General features: G+C 52.5%; 1 protein-coding gene across 6 annotated transcripts in view; it reads left to right on the top strand.

The window, feature by feature from the left end:
- MGRN1 (mahogunin ring finger 1) overlaps nt 1-19,669 on the top strand; it is a 50,075-nt gene extending 30,406 nt beyond the window's left edge. The window contains exons 7-18 of one of the 6 annotated variants that reach the window (XM_048320974.1): nt 2,378-2,430; nt 4,696-4,743; nt 8,215-8,283; nt 10,186-10,345; nt 12,049-12,158; nt 13,028-13,099; nt 15,354-15,577; nt 16,561-16,684; nt 17,164-17,209; nt 17,818-17,925; nt 18,519-18,530; nt 19,030-19,117. In XM_048320974.1, coding sequence (XP_048176931.1) covers nt 2,378-2,430; nt 4,696-4,743; nt 8,215-8,283; nt 10,186-10,345; nt 12,049-12,158; nt 13,028-13,099; nt 15,354-15,577; nt 16,561-16,684; nt 17,164-17,209; nt 17,818-17,925; nt 18,519-18,526 — 1,022 coding nt within the window. In that variant the 3' untranslated portion in view covers nt 18,527-18,530; nt 19,030-19,117. The other 5 variants (XM_048320972.1, XM_048320970.1, XM_048320975.1 and 2 more) reach the window with 5 other exon arrangements.
- The last annotated feature ends 134 nt before the right edge of the window (nt 19,670-19,803 follow it).

Genomic DNA, 19,803 nt, shown 5'->3' with positions numbered 1-19,803 from the left:
TGATTATTTTAAAATAATTAATAACTAATCATAATTAGTAATTATGATTAATTGGTGATTATTTTTAAAGCACACTGCTGTTTTGGAGAGGGTAGTCCAGTGAATATTTAGATTATTACTTTTAGATTATACTCACATGGTATTTCCCTTAGGAGGTGTGTGCTTTTGGGCTCATTTGGAGTGTCAGCAATGAAAAAGGCACAAAGAAAGTCACATTTTCTTTGAAATTGGGGGGTTTTATGGTCAGCAGGATCAGCATTTCACTTCTGTCACATTCTGCACAAAATTTAAGATAATTAGAAAAGAAAAAATCCATTGTTGATCACATTGCTCAGGTCAGTCACTTGCTCAGTTTCTTACATTGTAGACGTGAAAAAGCCCAGAAACTCATTACGTTGTTTTACAGTCTTCCAAGCAGACAGAAATAGAACTGAATAAGCCAATTTTAAGTGTGACTAACAAAGCACAGTGCAACATAAAGGAAATTACTTCTAAAGAGCATCTGTTTTTAGTGATTTCAGGCACTGTTAGTAATATCGACATATATGTGTAGTTCTTGACCATAAATATAAAACACCTTCCTCTGTTGATGGAACTTTTGGCAAGGTATTTGTTCTCTCTAATGTTGGGCATGTCTAGAAGGATCAAAAATAGAACAGGAGGCAGTATGGGAAGCATACATTTATGCACATACCATGCCCAATCTTAGCCAATAGTGAACTCCCATCTATTTTAATAACCTAGAAAACGAGCTGCTTTTAAATCCCCTCTGGAAAGAATATCAGCACAAAAATGTGTGACACTTGAGCGAGATTTGAGGAAATTGTTGTGTATTTTGATTCCTTTTTTAAGTGATGGGACTGGAAGGAGCTGGCCTGGTGTGTTTGGAGCACCTGGAAAATTGCAGTTGGCCTGGAACCGCTTGTGTTAAATAAGGTTGAATGATAAATTAAAATAGCAGTCAGGGAGATGCTGGTTTGGACTGAGCTCTGCCATGGCTTGCAGTGTTAGCCCTGTCCCGTTGCTGCCAGTGGGATTGTTCCCAGGGAGAGGCACAGAACAGGAAGGAAAGGTGCTGCACAGAGCAGGTCACACCACTCTGGCCACACAGACACACTCTTGGAATGCACAGAGGGTGTGAATTCTGTTACCTCTTCCTTGGCCATTCAGACAGAGGGAAGAGACCTGAATTTCTTTTTTTATTTTACTATGAGAGATAGAGCAGCCTTGCTCCTGGCTGGCAGTGGGAGGAGCAAGCAGATGAATTCCCAGTTTTAACCCCTTTTTCTGCATTTCGTTGTGTTCCTGGTTCCACCCAAATTGCCACGACCAGCCTCAGTTACCCAGCAAATCTGCAGGCAAATCTCCCCTCTCTCACATACGGCTGTTTCCAAACATGGTCTGTGTGCCATAGTGCAGGGTATGGTTCCTCTGTTGTCTCTGCTGTTCTGGGAGCCCAAAGGAAGCGTGGAGTTCCTTTCCCTTTTAGACAGCACAGGAGTTGCTTCCTTGAGCTGCACCTTCCAGGCAGAGCTGCCCACCAGCTCTCCTGCCTGTGCTGAGCACAGCCCTCATCACTCTAAGCAGGATGAGGTGCTTCCATGCCTTCCATTCCCTCTGTGACTCCTCCACAAACTCTGTCTCCCATTTCCATATGATGAGTCTGAACAGGGTTCAGGAAAAGGATCCAACCAGCTGGAGCTGAACAGAATCTCAGAGTCCTGAGTGAGAGAGACTGGGATTGTACCTCGCCTCCTCTTCTCTCTGTTTGCTGAGGCAGCCAGGAATGCAGTACTGAAACCTCTGACAGCCCCTTCCCATTGCTGTGGGATTAAGAGGGAACCCTCAAGTTTGGAAGAGGGAAAATGCTTGTCTTTGGGGAAAGAACTGGACAGAGATGTTTCAGTGGCTGAAGTCAGTATGAGAAATAAATGTTTCATAAGCATGTCTGACTAGACTGAAATAAAGTGATAAGTAACAGGGCTGGAAGTGCTGCCAATTGTTGTTAAACTAGATAGCTCTGTAATAAATTCAGGTAATTAAACCCAGGAATTTGAGGCGATGGGAGAATTGCACCAAGTGCTTTGTTTTGTTGTCCCTTTCCAACCTCTGCAAATGAAGTGGGATAGTTTGGAGCACCCAGGACAATGAAGGCATGGTTCTGTAGGGCCCACCACAGAGCCCAGCAAATTTTTATTCTTGCCCTGTTCTGAACCAACCTGATGACAAGATAAGAAAAGTTCTAAATGCAGGAGAAGCTGAAAATGGAACAGATAGCAGCTGAGAAATTGTCAATGGACTAAAATTCAACTCGGGGTACTTTTATGCTTGTGCTGTTTCAAAGGTTTAACCAGGTCTGCCCTTTCTCTTTTTGCAGTAGTGGTTGAGGTCACTGGTCATGCCCATGTTCTTCTGGCTGCATTTGAAAAGGTAAATGAGGTGGTTTTTTTATCCCTCTGTTCCTGTTCTTGTGTATGTAAACATTTCCACAGGTCATTAGTTTATATTTATATAACACTTGGCACAGCAGAGTCCTGGCCCGTGACTGGGCTTCCTGGGTGCTGCTGTAGTACAAAGAATCATTTACAGCAGCTCCTGTGCAGCCTGTAATTATCATTTGTACCTGAGCTGGTCACTCAGGGAATGGTTTCCTGTGTGTGGAGAGGGTGTGTTCCCATGGAGGGTGGAAGGTGTTGGCCTTGGCTGCTGCCATGCAGTTTTCCAGGGCCTCATGATTTTTGCAGAACTGGATCTGCTGTGTCCAGACTCTGCTGCACCACTGTTAGGCCTGAGTTTATGCACAGGACCAAGCCCTCTTGGAAGGACTGGGATGCATCTGTAAAGACTGAGCTCCACTGCTTTTGAGTGGTGTGCTTGATGTAACTGACCCCTGCCTACATGGTAAGGCTAAGCTGTATGCACAAGCCTTGATAACAAACTCTCTTCCCATGGTAACTGGAGCCTGAAAACAGTTGCAGTATCTATAACTGGGCCTGTCCATAGCATAACCCTGTTGTGTCTGGTTATGGTAATACTGCAGACACGTTTCCTGGGCAGGTGATACTTGGAGTGACATGCTGACGTGAGGCAAGAGGTGCTGCAGCAGAGCTGGAAATGTAGAGGGGAGCAGCATCAGTGCTGTGCTGTTGGAAATTCCCCACTTCCCAGCTGGCAGGTGGCTGACTTCTGTATCTCAATCTGCCTGGTTCCTGCCAGGTCCTAATTCTGTTCCTCTGAGGTAGATAATGTGGATGGTGACAAGCTGAGTCAGAGGGCATGGGAAGCACAGTCAGTCCTAAGGCAGCCATATGGCTGGAAGATGCTCTAAGTGTTCTAGGTGTTTTTTTGTTGGACTTGGTCTGTGAAGAAAATGAGTTTTCCCCTTTTAGAAAGGCTGCTCTGAGCATTGGCTTTGTAGGTAGCTTTACTCCTGGCAATTGGACATCTGTCAGAAATGAGATGGAGTCAGCTGCAGCACCCCTAGGATCAGGGCAGGGATATAATTGTAGTTTCCTCTGGCTGATGTGAGAGAACAACATACTGGAATCCTTCAGTCATAGTTCAGCCACTTCTTATCTCTCATCTTCCACTGAATACTTAAAACAAGATTAAAATCTTCCTTTTAATAAAAAGTCACAAGGCAAAGTACATGTTGAGTTCTTCATCCTCCCTGTTTGGTTAAAATATATTCCCCATCCTTAGAGTAATTGCAGCTTTTGAAGTGTAGGTCCATAAATCCAGGGGAGGTCCTTGATAAATGAGCGCTGCTGATCCCCAGAGCTGTTCAGAGGGAAGACAGACCAGCAGGACTTGGTAACTTGCTCTTTGTATGTATCTTTAAGATCAAAAGGATAACCTTGATCCTGTATGTAATCTGACTTTGCAGCTCCTCCAAAGGCAGAAACTTGTTTGCATGAAAGCAGGACTGTTTTGTCTGGGGTGCAATGTTGTTGTCCCTTCCTTCTGAGACTCCTTCAGCAAACAGATGCAGATCTGCAGCTGTTCACAGGACCTACTGGAGCATCCCCTGAGTCTCCTTTGCTGCTCTCTAGGCTGTGGCAGGGGAGTTGGTTTCTTTCAGTTTAGTGGCCCTTGTGGATGATGTGGAAAGTAGAACTGGCACACTACTCCCATCATTAATTTTGGCACCAGGCATGCACAGAATTGTTCCAGCTGTGCCTGCTGCCACTGAGCCAATGAAAGGCTTGCAGCTCTGAGGATGTGGAGCACGTGGGACTTGTTTCTGACTCCATCCAGTGGGCAAACCTTGTTCTCAGCCTCATGGCAGCCCCCTTGCTCTGTCAGGGTGCTGGCCTCGAGTGACTCTGTCACTTGATGTTATTTAGGGTGTTAACAAATATCCCCTGCCAAGTCTTGCTGGACTGGCTGAAGAAGTGTCTGCACCCAGATGGACTGCTTGCAACCTGAAAGCATCCAGTGTGCCAGGGGAGTTTTGTGTGTGCTCTGACCCACTTCAGCCAGGTTTAACTTGAGCCAAGTCCATCTGGCTCTGCACTGGAGCAGACCAGTAGCGCTTTGATACCCTGTTCCACTAACTCTGCTGGGAGGGACTGCCATCCAGGCTGTCCTGCTGATACACACCCCACCTCCCCTTAGCTAGCAGACACATCTCTGAAATGAGTCAATTCTGATTTGTATACTTCATCTATTTAATGCTTTTTTTTCCCCTGCTAGCACGTTGATGGCAGTTTTTCTGTGAAACCGCTTAAACAGAAGCAGATCGTAAGTACCTGTTTCCTGTCTACTCTTGGTTAAAGACTTTCTGGTGTCCCACAGGTGCCTGGCTGTACCCAGTGGGAAGGTTTGGTGTTCACTGAGAGCCTGAGATCTCACCTCCTTAGCTCAGATATCACAAGCAAAGGCAGCAGTGTGCTGGCAACCCTTAATTTTGCCGTTTCGTCCCCCATCCTGGTGTGGTGCAATGTGCAGAAGCTGAGTGGTGCCTTATCGAGACTGGGGTTGCATCCAGTCCTGCATAGCCAGAAATACATCAGCAACTGCAAACTGCTACAATTGCCAAGAATTTCAGCTTCTAAAAAGAAATCTGGTAGTGATTCTGCTGCAAGGATCAGCTTGAAATGCCTTCAAGAAAGAGATGAAATTTTGGTGGTCGATCCTCTCCGCTTTAGCTATGTGCTGTGTTTTAGCTTTAAATGAGTTTCAGTTTGTCTGCTTACTTGATAGCTAGGGATTTCTGATTTGAATTAAGTACCTTTTACTACAAAGAAGGTCATTAAGTACTTTAGTAAGACACTCTTTGCTCTAAGATGTTAATTCCAGTCCCCGGGTCAGAAAAGAGCTACAAGCACTATCAGTAATCATAGCTCAAGATGGCATTTGGTAATTCTCTGTCTGCCTCACCAAGGCTGTGCAGAGACACATGCCTTGTCCTCAGACTTGCTCATGAAAAGCCACTAGTTTATTCCACTGGAGGGTTTTTTTTTGGGGGGGGGCAGTTAATTTTTTTATGTTTAAACCTCTGCTTACATGGTGTAAGTCAGTGTTGGGTTACTGTACACTCTAAGGTAATGTGTGCACCCTTCTCCACTCAGCACTCCAGACTCCCAAAATGGAGGGTTTTGCTGGGAATGGTGCTGTCCAGGGAAGTTCCACCCTACTGCAGGATGGTTAGCTGACTCCTGCAATGAAACAGTGTGTGCTTGTCTGTCTTCACTGGCAGAGCATGTCACCTTCCCACTCGGTGTTTGGCTGTGGGTACTTCTATTTTGTTGGCAGTCTGTAAAATGTAATGCTTGTAAGTTCTCTCCTGTGGCTTTTGAAATAGAAGGAAGCTCTTGTTAGAAAAAACACACAGCACCACTGAAACAGCATCCTCACCCTTACGAGCACAGAGCAGAGGTGTAGAGTCTATGTCTGGAGTAAACCATCTGTATAACACTGTACATTCTTTGCCATCCCTGCTTTTCTTTTGCATTTCCCTCCCTGCCATTGCCAGGGTTGTGGGTACCTTTTGTGGGTATTGATCAGGAAGCAGCAGTGCATGAGCTGAACTGCTCTGTGCTGAGATCAGTTGAAGTCTAAGCACCAACCTGTCTGAAGAAAGTCAGCATGGATGAATATAAACAGATAGATCAGCGGAAAAACATGACCTGGACTTGGCCAGTGGCTCCATGTGCATCTGCCGAGGCTGTAAATAGCAACGGAAGCCTTTGCAAGGATGACGTGGTGTCAGGGATGGGTTGGAGAAGCATGAAGGTGAAGCATTGTGTACAACCACCTACTCCTTCTTAATTACTCCCTCTCTGAAAACCTGGAGTTCTTCCTAGTAAGAGCTTTGTTGCACTGCTCACCCTTTCCCTACTGGGACAGAAGCTCCTCAGGATTTTTAGAGGGAAGCAGTCAAAAGGAACGCAGACTCCTGCAGAGACTTGGGCCTCTTTCTTCCTGACCTCTTCTATGCTTTGGGCTGACAACTTCTGCACTCACTGCCACTCATCATGATCCTCTGAAGAGTCAGGATGCTGGAACAAGGCTCTCTTTGAAATGCCAAGTTACAAAAGAACATCTCCCACATAATTGTTCCCAAACTTCCTGGGTGAGTTGTGAGCCGCTGCAGAGGGGTTTGCTCAGCAGTCCAACTGCTGATCTCATTGCCATGAAATGCAGGCCTAGAACAGATTGTCTGTGAGCTGCACACTGAGTTACACAGGGAGACTCTGGAATTAGTTTGTTGTCGCTGCTGTGTCCCAGCTCAGAGCAATTCTGAGCTGGCAAATGGGCTGGATACAGCCAGCTCCTGCCCCCACCTTGGCACGTGTCATCTTCTGCAGCACTGGAATCCCATGGCAAAGCCACTCCTCTTCTGAGCAGTGGCAAGAGGAGAGGAGAGGAGAGAGGCCAGTTAGACGTGGAAATGACAGAGGTCCTGGGATTGGCAAGCTCTTTTCAGCAGCGGGGTGCTGGTGCCTTGGCTTCTCTGCGTGTTGTGAGCTGGACATGGCAGGAGGTGGCAGGAAAGCATTTCCTCCCCATGTTTGTGAGATTTGCCTGTTTGGTACCTTGCAACCCTTTTACCTGTCGCAAGGGTTTCTGTGGAGGAACACATCCTGCTCTGGGGAAGCTGCTGTGTAGCACCAGATCACAGAATCATTTAGGTTGGAAAAGAGCAGCAAGATCATCAACTCCAACCTGTGACTGATCACCACCATGCCACGCAGCCCACTCGATCTTTGAACACCTCCAGGGATGGTGACTCTACCACCTCCCTGGGCAGCCTCTTCCAATGTCTAACAACCCCTTCCATGAAGAAATGAGCCTCCCCTGGTGTTACAGATCCCTCTGCAGAGCCTTCCTACCATCCAGCAGATCAACACTCCCACCAAACTTAGTGTTGTCTGTGAACTTCCTGAGGGTACACTTGATCCCCTCACCCGGATCATCAATAAAGATGTTTAACAGGACTGAATCTTGACTGCCTCAGTGCTGTAATTCAGCTGCTCAGGGAGGGGTTGCAGGCACCTGCCAGTTTGCAGAAGTCATGGCTTGGAGTTATCCCAGGTTGGGGCTCTGAGCGACTTCCACCTGTGCCTCAAGCACCTTCTGCCACCACACCCCCAATTTAGAGATGCCACCAAGGGCCTGGGGATGGCAGTAAATGACACTGCACTAACGTAGAGTTATTTTTTGAGTGCTTCTCATGCTTAGGGACAAGGTTTGTCTGTTCTCAGTAGCTCTACCTTATGCTGCCAGGGGATGAACAGGGAGGTGATGTGCTGCCACTGGTGTGCCAGCAAGGAGCTGCTGGCACAGGCCATCTGCTGAGGTTGCAAAAATGGGTGGAAATTCATCTTGGTTAAAGTTAAGCAGGACCTCACAGAGGAGAGGACCGTGGAAGGCTGCTTTCCTCTGGATTATTTGAGCTATGGGTGTGTTTTCCCTCTAGATGTCTGGGACAAGCAGAGTACTTGTTTTTTAGATTATTTTGATAGCCCAGCTAGCCATTTTTGTTACTCTCTGCTCAGACCAGGCAGGATGGGTTCTACTTTTTGAGCAAGGAGAAACTCATTCTTCCCAGCTGTCCTTTGCAATATTTGTTTCTGTTAACTTTTTCATGTCACTATAGGGGGGAGCTCTGGGTGCAACACGGACATTTGACAAAGGGAGGGAGGGAAGGTGGTCATAAACCAGCAAGGATAGAGCAGCTGTCACTCCAACTGTGGTGTTCTCCCCTAGGTTGACCGGGTGAGCTACCTGCTTCAGGAGATCTATGGCATCGAGAACAAAAACAACCAGGAGACCAAGGTAAAGGTGCCCAGGAGGCTCCCCCAGCTGGGGGTTTCCAGCCTGCATCTTCTGCTTTTGATCTTTACGATGGGGATTGTCAGGGCAATGGGGAGGTGCTTCCCAGAGTCAAGTCTATGTCATTCCTGCAGGCACCAAAGAAGCCCAGGGATGACAGATCATCCCTGGTGTCAGGCCCAAACAGTCAGTGGAGTTGTGCTGAGGTGATTTTGGGCAGCATGAGGATGTTCCCAGGGCTAGGATTGCTAGGAGAGAAGGGCATCAGTGCCCCAGGGGTGTGTCAGAGCACTGATTTTTAGGGCTTGTACAGAGCCAGTGTTGCTGCCTCTCTGCAGTCAAGGCGGTCATGCCTGGTGTCTGTGCTTTGCTCTCATGGCTCCTTCATGTTCTGGTTGGGGGTTCTGCATGTTCCTGTAGCGTCTCAGAGAACTGAGCTCTCTGGGGTTTGCAGTGTCCAGAGACATTCCTTTTGCATTCCTCTTGCACTCCCCAGCAGGAGGGAGCACAGCACCCGTAAGGGATGTGTATGCATAACCAGAAACGTTTCCCATCTTGAGGCAGGAGCTGCTGCTGGATCCCAGCCTGCTGCACAGCCCTGCACAGGTTATGTGACTGCTTTATTCTTCCTTTAGCCTTTGTAGAGCTGCCCTTTGCTGCCACCTGGGCTGTGGACTGGGCCACCCAGTGCTGGCCTCGGGATCACACTGCTCCAGGGTGTGGAGTCCATGATTAGCAAACCCTGGAGTAGCCACAGAGCAAGACAAGCAGGATTTCCTCTCCAGTGTCCTGCCCAGAGCCTCCTGTGATCCCTGTCTGCCTGTGCCAACACGTAGCACCCGAAGAGGCAGGAGGGAGAAATCTTTTCTAAAATTTTTCTTGCACAAGATCTATTTAACAGGATTCTCTTTGGGCCTTCCGGGGTCTTGTGATGATTCTCTTGATCCAGCAGTGTTTGTAGCCCATCAGACAAGTGGCCTGGGGCCATTTTTGTTCTTCCTTATTCAGCAAACCACATGAGTGGGACAGCAAAGAGCCTGCTCTCCCTCCAAAAAAAGGCTGGGTGAGGATGTGGCAGCAGCACAATTGTTGTTTACAGTGAGGTTGCCCATGGTCTGGTATGTGTTAGCCCCAGTGACCAAAGGGGCCCCAGGTGAAGGTGGAGGGTGCCCCATCCTGGGTCATCGTAGTGGGCTCTGACACAACTTCTGTGACATCACTGGGGAGACTGTGGAGTTTTCTGGTGTCAGTCTTATGGTTGGAGAGTGAGTTTCTCCTCCCAGCTTGATCAGTGGCTGTGATCCAATTTGTGGGGCTCTGAGAAAGATGGGTTCGAAGCACATTCACATTGAATGGGTGCACACTTTTACCAGGGTAGCTGTGGGCAGGTGAGCATCCTGGGCTGGTTCTCCTGCAGCTGCATCAGAGCTTGTGCCAGCACAGGAGATGCAGGAGAACCACTCACTTCTCAGGGACCTGTGGATGCTGGGCTAGACATGGCTGGAATGACAGGCAGCACACAGCTCCTTTTGGGGCTGCTCTCTCTGTGGGGAAGAAAGGCTGGAGTTGCCAGAGTTCGCTTCCCTATTGACCCTGGAGCCACCAGGATGGGAGGCAGGAACTTGTTCCTGGTCAGCCTCAGTCAAGGGGATCCCTGCCCCAAAACAGGTCCCCTCTGGGGAAGGACAACTCTGCCATGAATTCACAGTGCAGTGCCCTGAGATGAAGGAGTGTGAGCAGGGCTGTGTGAGCTACATCTTGCTCTCCTTGAGAAACCCCTGCTGAGAGCTGCAAAAAGAGAATTTCCACAGACTTCTGGGTGGGAAATTCCTGCAGGCTCCTGTCCCTTGCCAGTTTGGCATAGCCCCCACCATTCCCATGCCAACCTCTTGCCTCTCCTTGCAGCCTTCAGACGACGAGAACAGTGACAACAGCAACGAGTGTGTGGTTTGCCTGTCGGACCTGCGGGACACCCTCATTCTGCCCTGCCGCCACCTCTGCCTCTGCAACTCCTGCGCCGACACCCTGCGCTACCAGGCCAACAACTGCCCCATCTGCAGGCTCCGTGAGTCCCCCATGCCCCTTCCCAGGCTCCTGATAAAGCAGTGCAGGCTGGGAGAAGGAGCCTCTTTTATGTCCCCCTCCCCAAGGCTCAGTGTCGCACATGCTGCTGCTCTCACTGGCATCTGAAGATTCTCAGCACCTAAAATAAATGTCCTCAGACAGGAGAGGAGAATGGCTCTCTGTCCAGTGCCTCCCCGGCCACTCGCCCTCTCCCTGGGGTGGATCTGAAGGTGCAGGTGCTCTGGGCTGTGCCATGTCAGCACTTGTTGTATTTTGGTGAAGATGATGGAAAATCCCCCAAAGGAGGGGATGGAGAAGCTTTATCCTGAGGGTATCTGGCTGAGAGAGCGGCCAGCACCACTGGAGGGCTGTCCAAGTACATAGCATTATTTTTTTCCTTCTGACAACCTTACCCAGATTTCACCAGGAGGCAGAGATGTGAGAACAGTCGCTTTGGAGTCCTTTGCTCTGCCAGGAGTTAGGAGGATTTGCTTAACCCCTGCATTGCTCAGCTCTCAAAAGATGGAAAAAATTAAATACATGTTTTGATACTCAGGCAGCATTTGCTGAATTCTGTGTTTTTTCTCAAAAGCACAGAGGCACAGGAGGCCCTTGAGAAATTTGTGTTTTTGCTGGAAGAGGCAGAGTGTGTATTTTACCCTCTGGTCTCTGATGTATTTGATTGTTTCTAACTGACAATTCTCAGGAAAAGAAATAAAGAGCCTAAGACGGATGTTCATCCTGAGAAATTAAGTCCAGACAGTCCAAACATGGCAAAGAGCAGTAACCAAAAGCAAGATCCCACCAGAGGAAGTGCCAGACAGCCTTCACTATAAGTAGCACACCATAAAACACAGGAACAGCATTGTCTCATCTGCAGGCTGCAGGGGAGTGGGTTGTATTTGTTTGGAAAATGCCCCCATCTTAGACTTCCTGGGAATCTGCTTCTGGGGAGTGCAGAGGCAGAAAGGATAGATTTGTACCTCTGTTCTCTGGCTCTAGGCTGATCTTGAAGGGGCTGAGTGCAACAAGAACTAGGGAGATGCCTGGCAAGTTCCCACAGCTGCATCAGAACAGATGTCTGCGCCCTTGGCACAGGGGAACAAACAATATTAAAGATCTGCAAGATAGAAGAGATCTGCAGGGAGTGGAGATCAAAGCTGTGGTGGTGGGAGGACTGAGGGGTGGCTGTGCTGCAGGCAGGAGTACAGCCACTAATCCTCCAGCTGGAGCCTTTCACCACCACAGCTGGACTCCAGGGCTGAGGTTTGTGGGGCCTGAAGGAACCCAGAGGGGTTTTAATGAGTCCCCCACCCAACCTGTAGCATGCAGTGCACTCCTGAGGCCGAGCTCATGTTTTTCTTACTGTGGTGTTGTGACCTACCCTTTAGGGGAACTTTTCTGGGCCTCTACACTTGTACAGTACCTGAATTACCCTGTCCATGACTGTACTGGGGCAGGCAGTGCCTGTTCTCCACAAGGGCTCTGTGTACCCAGACTTTTCAGCCAGCTGATCCCTTCCCTGTGTAGATCAATGGACTGGAAGCCTGACCCCATCACTTGGCTTTGGAGTGCTCCATGGCCCAGCTCCCCGTGCACAGGGGAGCTCCCTCATGCCAACAGTGTGTCTGTGGCAAGGTGAGGAGCTCTGGCACGGCCTGGCCCTGCTGGGCTGTGCAGTCACCACCTCCTGTTCTCTCCTAGCCTTCCGTGCCCTGCTGCAGATCCGGGCAGTGAGGAAGAAGCCAGGGGCTCTGTCGCCGGTGTCCTTCAGCCCTGTCCTGGCACAGAGTGTGGACCATGATGAGCATTCTGTAAGTACCTGGTGACCCCTGTACAAAGCCTGGGCACTGGTCTCAGCCTGAGCCAGCGGCTGGTGGGTGCATGAGTTGTTTGGCCTGATGGCTGGGGGCCCTGGGACCTCAGGAGGTTTGGTCAGACCCTCCACTGAGGGCTTCCCAAGCAGTGTCGCCTTTTTTATCAACCTGCTAGACTGCCATGGGTTAGTAACACAACTGGATTGGAGGAAACAAAACCACAGAAACCTCAGGATGAGAAAGTTTCTTGTTGCCTGGCCCAGCAGAAAAGTGGCAGACTCTGGGCATGGCAGGGTGGGAGCTAGGAAAACAGGGCAGAGGGGTTCCAGCTGGACTTGCACACACATCTGTGTGGCAGCACACGGATGAAATGCACTTGGCACTGGGGTTCCCAGCGTGGGAGCAGACAGGCCTCCTTGTGGCAGCTTCCCTGGGTGTCTTGGCACTCATCTGAGGGAGTGTGGGATGGGAAGTGTTGTGGTGGCCTCAGGGCCCAGTTGCATGTCCCCAGTGTGGTGAGGGCAGCAACTCATTGCCTGAGCAATGCTGTTGCACAGCTGGCTCTGCTGAGACACCAAGATTAGAGTGAGGAGAAGGAGAACAGCATCTAAATCATCCTACAGGCTTTCATGGGAACAGATACTGTCACAGAAAAAGGCTGGGTTTATCCATCTGCCCTCTGCTGCCTTCAGCTAGGGCTGAGGAATAGGGTGGTGGAGAAGCCCCGAGGGTTGTGGTGAAGCAGAATGTGGTGTATGGAGGACACGGGTGCTGTCACCTGCAGCAAGGTGAGGAGATGCTGTGTGTCTCTTCCTGTCACTAACCTCAAGAAACAACTTCTTTAAAACATGGTTTTCTCTTGACAGCGCCCCTTTAAACCCCTTAAGGTGAGCTCTGTCTCCCTGCCCAGCAGGAAGCCTAGAAGGGAAGTAAGAACAGTAAGTGGACTCGGCTGGTTGCACTTGACAGTTCTCTGCCAGCAGCGTCACCTGCACATGACAGTGTTACACACGAGGGCTTGCTGACATGCTGGGTTTGGCCTGTGCCCCTGCCAGGCTGTGACACTCCACATCCTTCACATTGGCAGTGAGATGCTCACACCCTGCACAGAAGATCACTGACATCCCTGGTTTGCCTGTGGAGGAACAAGCAAGGAGGAAGCAGCTTGGCATAGGGGTGCTGAATCTCAGGGACTGTCCTCTGCTGATTTTTGGTTCCTGGCCAAGATGTTTTTACAGCTTCATAGGAATGTGGACAAGCTGCAGTCCCCACAGCTCACCTAAAAGCTTCCTTGCACTTACCTCATCCCCTTGGCAGTTTGGTGTGGGCACATCTTGGTGCGGTTTCTGGTGCTGAGCTGTAGAGGTGCAGTTGGAGCTGGTCTTGGATTCAGGAGCACTGGCTGTGACAGGCTGGTTTGCTTTTATGGAAACAAGAAGGATGGAGCTTGTCTTGGTTGGGACCCTCTGAGTTGGTTTGGGAGTGTGTAACTGGACTGCTATGCTGGGGACAGCATGAATGGCAATCGTGGGGGTCCAGGAGCTGGGAAGGGGAAAGGTGAGGGAGCCCCCAGGCGAGGAAGGCTGCTTGTGCCCTCTTTGTTTACTCCCACCAAATACAGCCATGGCTGTCATCTCTGTCAAGGAGGTTGCGGTTTTCTTTTGCTCAAGCCAGCTCAGATGCTCAGCCTTGTAGGAACGTGGCTTGCTGGGCTTGTCAGGTCTGAAGAAAACCTGGTGCTGGGTTCAGGTTTGAACCCATTCTGGCTCTCTGCAAGGCTCCCACAGGGACTAACAATGTTCCTGGGTGTGTGGTGTGAGTGTCCCAGAAGGGAGTGGTGTCTCAGTGAAGGTGTCGTAGCTACCGGCTGGGAAATCCTCCTCCAGCCTCTGAGCTGTGCCGTGCAACCTGAGCTTTCACCACAGCACCCCAAATGGGCAGCCTTTGAACCCTCAGGGCCTGGTCTGCACAGCCAGGAGAAAAAGTCCCAAACATGATTCAAAGGGGGTTTGTCTCCCTGACTTTTCTGTCCACAAAATAGCACAGCTGAGCTGCTGTCTGCAGATAAAAGGTTTTTTGGAGATGGCTTTTGGCCCCACCACCTACTTAGCTGAGCTGTTTATCTTCAAAGCTCATAACCATCACAGGACCAATACTGGGATGTGGGTTGGTGATTGACCCCAGGTGCCACTCATTCTTCCTTCCCCATCAAACCTAAGTCCTCCAGTGACCACAGGTGAGTCAGTTCAGCACTCAGCTCACAAAATTAGTGGCTGTGTTGGAACAGGCTGCTGGGCAGGCTCATCTGCAGCTGTGTGACTGGGACATGGGGCACACAGAAGCTGTGGAGGTTCATGGCCAGGCTTAGCAGCACCGTGCCATCCTCTGTACAACTTAGAACCACCTCCTTAAGGACACAGGGCTGAAACAGCTCAGTTTAATGTAGGCTGGACTGTTGCATTGTTGCCTCTTGATTTGCTGGGCTGAGCTGCCTGTGGCCTCCTGGGTTGCGCATAAACCCCATTTGTCCCTGTGTCCACAGTCTTTATGATCAGGAGGATTTTTGGAGTTAAACTGGTTGATTTAATGGCTTTGCAAGGGTCCCTTTGACTGGCAGCTTTGTGATTTACAGAGGGAATGGGAATTGGTGTGGTTTTCCTTCCTCCTTATGGGTTTAGTGGTTCTGTGATCCCTTTCCTGCCTTTTAGCAGAGGTGACTGTGCAGGGAGCCAGTGTTAACAGCTGAGAAGACACAGGAGAAATGGAATTGGCATAGGCTTCAAGAACCATCTGACATGCTCCCCTCCTTCAGCTCTGCCTTGTTGACACTGGCGATGCTGTGAAACAGCTGCATGTTCCATGGCTGGGAGCACAACTGGGATGTGCCTTGAGCTGGAAGGGTCTCTGATCCATTGGAGGAGCTTTCAGGGGACAAAATCCAAACATACTTTATAGCAGCTTTTTAGGAGCCTGCTTTCTCACCCTCCTTGCCCAGCTCTTGAAAGCACTGCTCTGGGAACTTGCCTGGAGCATCGACAGCATTACAGCCCTGAGGGGAACGTGTGGCTGTTGCTGGGGAGGGAGCCACGGTGTCCTGGAGAGGTGGCTGTGGGGATGAGCTGCCTGGGGGGGGGCAGGGGGCTTCCAGCCTGGTGATACTTTCCTAACATCCCCCCTCCTTCTCACCCACAGAGCTCTGACAACATCCCCCCAGGCTACGAGCCCATTTCCCTGCTGGAAGCGCTGAACGGCCTTCGCTCGGTGTCCCCCTCCATCCCCTCGGCCCCTCTGTACGATGAGATCAGCTTCTCCGGGGTGGTGGACGGGATGCCTCCCGCCAGCCGCCCGCTTGTGGGCATGGACAGAGCCCTGGAGGGTGGCCACCAAAAGGGCAAGCGCAGCAAGTCTCCAGACAGGTCAGCAGGGCACAGGGTCCACTCCTTTTGCAAGTCCTGAAGCTTGGTGGCCACACGCACTGGGAGCCAGGAGAGGGCTCTGGCTGGTCCCATCACAGCTAGCACAGCTAACTCAGAATTTCAGGAGGCCAGCAGGTACTTGTGCCAGGGAGAGAACTGGGACATTGTCCCTGTGTTCAACCTGAGGTTACAGCTCTGTCACCAAAAGAAAGAGGATTTTTAACAAGGAGAATTTAATCACAGAATCACAGAATGGTTTGGGTTGGAAAGGGCCATAAAGCTCATCTCGTTCCAACCCACTGCTGTGGACAGGGACACCTTCCACTATCCCAGGTTGCTCCAAGCCCTGTCCAACCTGGCCTTGGACATTTCCAGGGATAGGGCAGCCACAGCTTCTCTGGGCACCCTGTGCCAGGGCCTCATCACCCCCACAGTAAAGACTTTGGATGGAAGTGTCTCCTTCCCAATGCACTTAGTCCTTGAATTTACATTTGATGTCCAGACCTTACTGGGTTTCAGCTTTCCGTGGAGCTCCTCAGTAGCAAAGGAATGGGGAGAGGAGTGAGCTGAATTTCAGAGCACAAAGTGCTGCACTGAGATCCTGTAGTTCTTGTCTGAAGGCTCCTCTGTTGGCCCTCTGATGGAGGGTTTAGGTGAGGATACAGGGCTGTTCAGATCAGATCAGACTGGGTTTGTTCCTGGCATTCCTCACTGTGCTCCAGCCCAGATTTTCGCCTGGGAAGGGAGCCCTGAAAGTGTGAGGAGCAGTGTGGGACCTGGGCCTCATGTTGCTGTGCCAAAGTTTGGCACCACTTGGCTCTGTCCCACCCTGCTGCTCTCCATGTAGCCAATACCGAAGGCTCTGGTGAATTCAGCTCCCTAGTCTGAGCTCCTGCCCATGAGAGTTGGCTTGTGCTGCCCCCAAGTCCTCCAGGCCCCAGGGTGCTGGCAGCTCCCTGCAAATGGAGTTTCTCTTGCTGCAGCACACTACGGTCCCCCTCATCCCCAATCCATGAGGAGGATGAGGAGAAGCTCTCCGAGGACTCTGACTCGCAGGCGGTGCTGAGCGGGGGTGAGCTGGTCCTGAGGGAGACCAGCTCTCCAGAGGTAAGTGTGTGCTCTGCTGGGGGGGCTTCTGAGCCAGAGCTCCTCTTGGGGGGGCTTCTGGGACATGGGAAGTGACTGCTGAAGGGCCATTGCCCAGAACCAAGAGTCTTGGCTGCTTTATTTACCCCTAGGGCTCCATGGGGAAGGAGGTAGCCACTCCCTATGCTCCTGACACCTCTTTGGGAGTGGAAAACCACTCAGCTGGAGCCGTGGCAGAGCTGACCTTCCCCAGCATCCTGGGCGAGCCCAGCAGTGTTTGGGGCAGGGGTGGGAGCTGGGCCTTAGGAGCTTCCAGTGCCCACTGCTGGTAAGACCCCTCCATCCCAGCCTTTGGTGCTACAGCACTGGGGGCAGCCCCCTGCTCCTGCCCTGGAACAAGCCCTGGCCCCATCTAAGCTCCCTGGAGAAAGCCAGAGCAGGAGAATGGCACAGCAAAGGCCTCCAGCTGCAGAAGTAACCTGTGCTGTCCCTCCTTACAGAGCGTGGCAGGGGAAGAGATGGAGGAGGCCTCATCGGTGCAGCAGGGTAGGTGTGGGTGCAGCCAGACCTCGGCTCAGTGTTCAGTGCTGTTGTGGTGGGACAGGGACAATTGGGGAATGAACAAATGAGCTCTGAAACATGCAGCCCCCTAAGTCCATCTCTTGAGGCTCTGTGCTTCACCAGGGAAAGGTCTTTTCTTGGAGGCGAGGGAGCAAAATCCACAGATCTCCCTGGTGTATTAGCCAAGCATCTCACCTTGCTCTGAGCTTTACTGAAGTAGAGCTTTCCATGCCATGGGCTCTCCTTGCAACACTGAGAACACCACTGAGGTCCTGGTGAGAGCATCCACAGTACTGGGCACACAGGATGGGTCTCTGGGTCTTTGGGATGGGTCTCTGGTGCTCAGTCAGGACCCAGAGGGGACAAGGATGGCGTGAGAGAGAGTGATGGGCACGTTTTGGGCCACAAGGCTGCACGTGAAGAGGTGGCCCTTCGGCACTGTGACCTGGGCCAATCTGACTGGCACTCCTGGGACATCAGCTGGGCTGGAGGGACCTGGGGAGCTTCCTCACATGGACCTCGACCCACCCTGGCCGTGAGCCCCCGCGGTGCTGTGCTGGGGGCTGAGGGGCCGCGCTCTCGGCTGGTTCCAGGTAGCCGCCCGCCCTCGGTGGAAGATGTGCTGCAGGACGGCGGCTGCGGCGAGAGCCGGAGCCTGACGCGGTCCGAGAGTGACGCCCCGGTCGATGTCTTCCTGCCAGGTAACGGCCATGCCGTTGGGGCCGGAGCTGCCACAGTGGCTCCAGGGCCAGGGGGGTTTGTGGAGCTGTGCTCCGCAGCCCTGGGATGGGACTGGAGCGCTCCTGCCCGGTGCATGGGCTCCCGCTTCCTCCCAGTGGGCAGAACGAGCTGTGGGCAAGGGGGGCTTACACAGAGGTAACTTGGCCCCCCTTCTCTCTCCTCCTCCCTCACCCTTGTGTCTCTGTCCTTCCCCTCCTTTCTTCTCTTGGGCTGCAACCACTCCATGGCACAGTTCTGTGTGACAAAGGCCTCCTGTGCGCTCCCAAATGTGCTCCTGCTTTTGGGTGAGGGAGGGGAACCATCTGGGCCAGCTGCTGGGGAACTTGGGGCAGTGTTGTCACGGTGGGGAGGGTCCCGGTGTACCATGCTCTGAGCACACCCATGGGACACTGCACTGTCCTCACCTCTGACTGTTGTCATTGCAGCCTGTTTTCTTCCGTAGAGTCGCAGTCTGTTCTGAGTTACCTCTCTAATGTCTCCTTCCCTCTCTGTCTGCCTTCCTCCCTCCTGTCTTGGGCAGCACTGGGTCCTGATTCCTGCTCTGTTGGTATAGAGGAGTAAGCTGGTACGTCTTCTCATTCTTCTTATGCATCCCTATTGTGTGGGGCAGCAAGGCCCTCCTGGGAATGCTGGCAGAGAGCGGGGATGGGGCTGGTCCTGGCCATCGGGGCAGGGACGGAGGGGCAGCAAACCAGCCAGGCTGCACTGCTGGCTCTGTCCTCACTCCCTTCCCATTCCTGGGTGCCCCTGGGTGCCAGGATGCCAAGCAGGGCAGCAGAAACCCCTCCCCACTGGCTTCTGCTGTGCGTGGGCTCTGCTGCCTCCTGGGCACCGCGAACATCCAGGCCCCTGCTGGCTTCTCCCAGGCTGTGGCAGATAGTGTCCCCCCTCAGTGTCCTGTGTCCCCCCTGTGACACTGAGCCTGCAGCTGAGGGCATGCAGCATTGGCTCCAGCCCTATCTCCTGTGGTCAGTCCAGGCTAGGAGGGCTGGCTGAGCACCCTGCCAGGGCTCTTTGACGCCAGGGCTCCATTACTGAGGCTGAACTCGCTTTTCCTCACCCAGGCTCATCCGACTTCACCAAGACGCTCCCCGTCCGCGGCACCGGCAGCCCCACGCAGCCCCTTCTCTTCGAGCAGACCCGTCTGCACCTGGAGGACGAGCAGAGCCTCTCGTGAGCGGGGCCGGACCCTGCCCGTGCCGCCGGACCCCGCCAGGCTCTCCCGGGGACGCTGTGTGGGGTCTCGCACCCACACGGTTTCGGCACAGCCCGTGCATGTTTCCTGGCGGTGGGTAGGGGCTGGTGTCGTGTTTTTACGTGGGAGGTGTCTGTGGGGGCCGGGGCGGGGCGTTTGGGGTTCGAGTCGGCCGATGAAGGACACTACCGATGTATATTTTGTACTTACCGAGCACAGCCCTTTGCTGTCACTGCCCCTGTACATAGCTGTGGCCCTCCCTGCCTTGCCGGGGCGCAGGGCTCCGCGGGAGCGGGGGAGCGCGGGGGTCAGCCCCAGCCTACCCCGAGGCAGGGGGTCGTGGAGGTCAGCCCCGTCCCAGCCCGTGCGGGGTGACCCCCGCGCCCCCCGTTCCCGCAGAGCCCGGCGCTGCCCACGCCGTGTGCCTTGTTCTGCTTCTGCGGGGGGTCCCGGGGCACATCCCCCCCACCTCCCCGTCTATGTTTGTAGTAATAAACCCGTGGAGCAGCCACGCGAGTCCGTGTGCACCGGGGGAGCCGGGGGGGAGCCGGGGGGGCTCCGGCCGCGTCTGCGACGGGCGGGGCGGGGGGGAGGGGCTGAGGGGGCGGGGCCAGGCTGGAGGGGCGGGGCCCGGGCGGGGCGG

This window comes from Corvus hawaiiensis, chromosome 16, assembly GCF_020740725.1.
Source record: "Corvus hawaiiensis isolate bCorHaw1 chromosome 16, bCorHaw1.pri.cur, whole genome shotgun sequence".
In the NCBI taxonomy this organism is placed as follows: Eukaryota; Metazoa; Chordata; class Aves; order Passeriformes; family Corvidae; genus Corvus; species Corvus hawaiiensis.
Note: the sequence above shows the minus strand (reverse complement) of the source record. Positions and strands in the feature narration are given on the sequence as shown.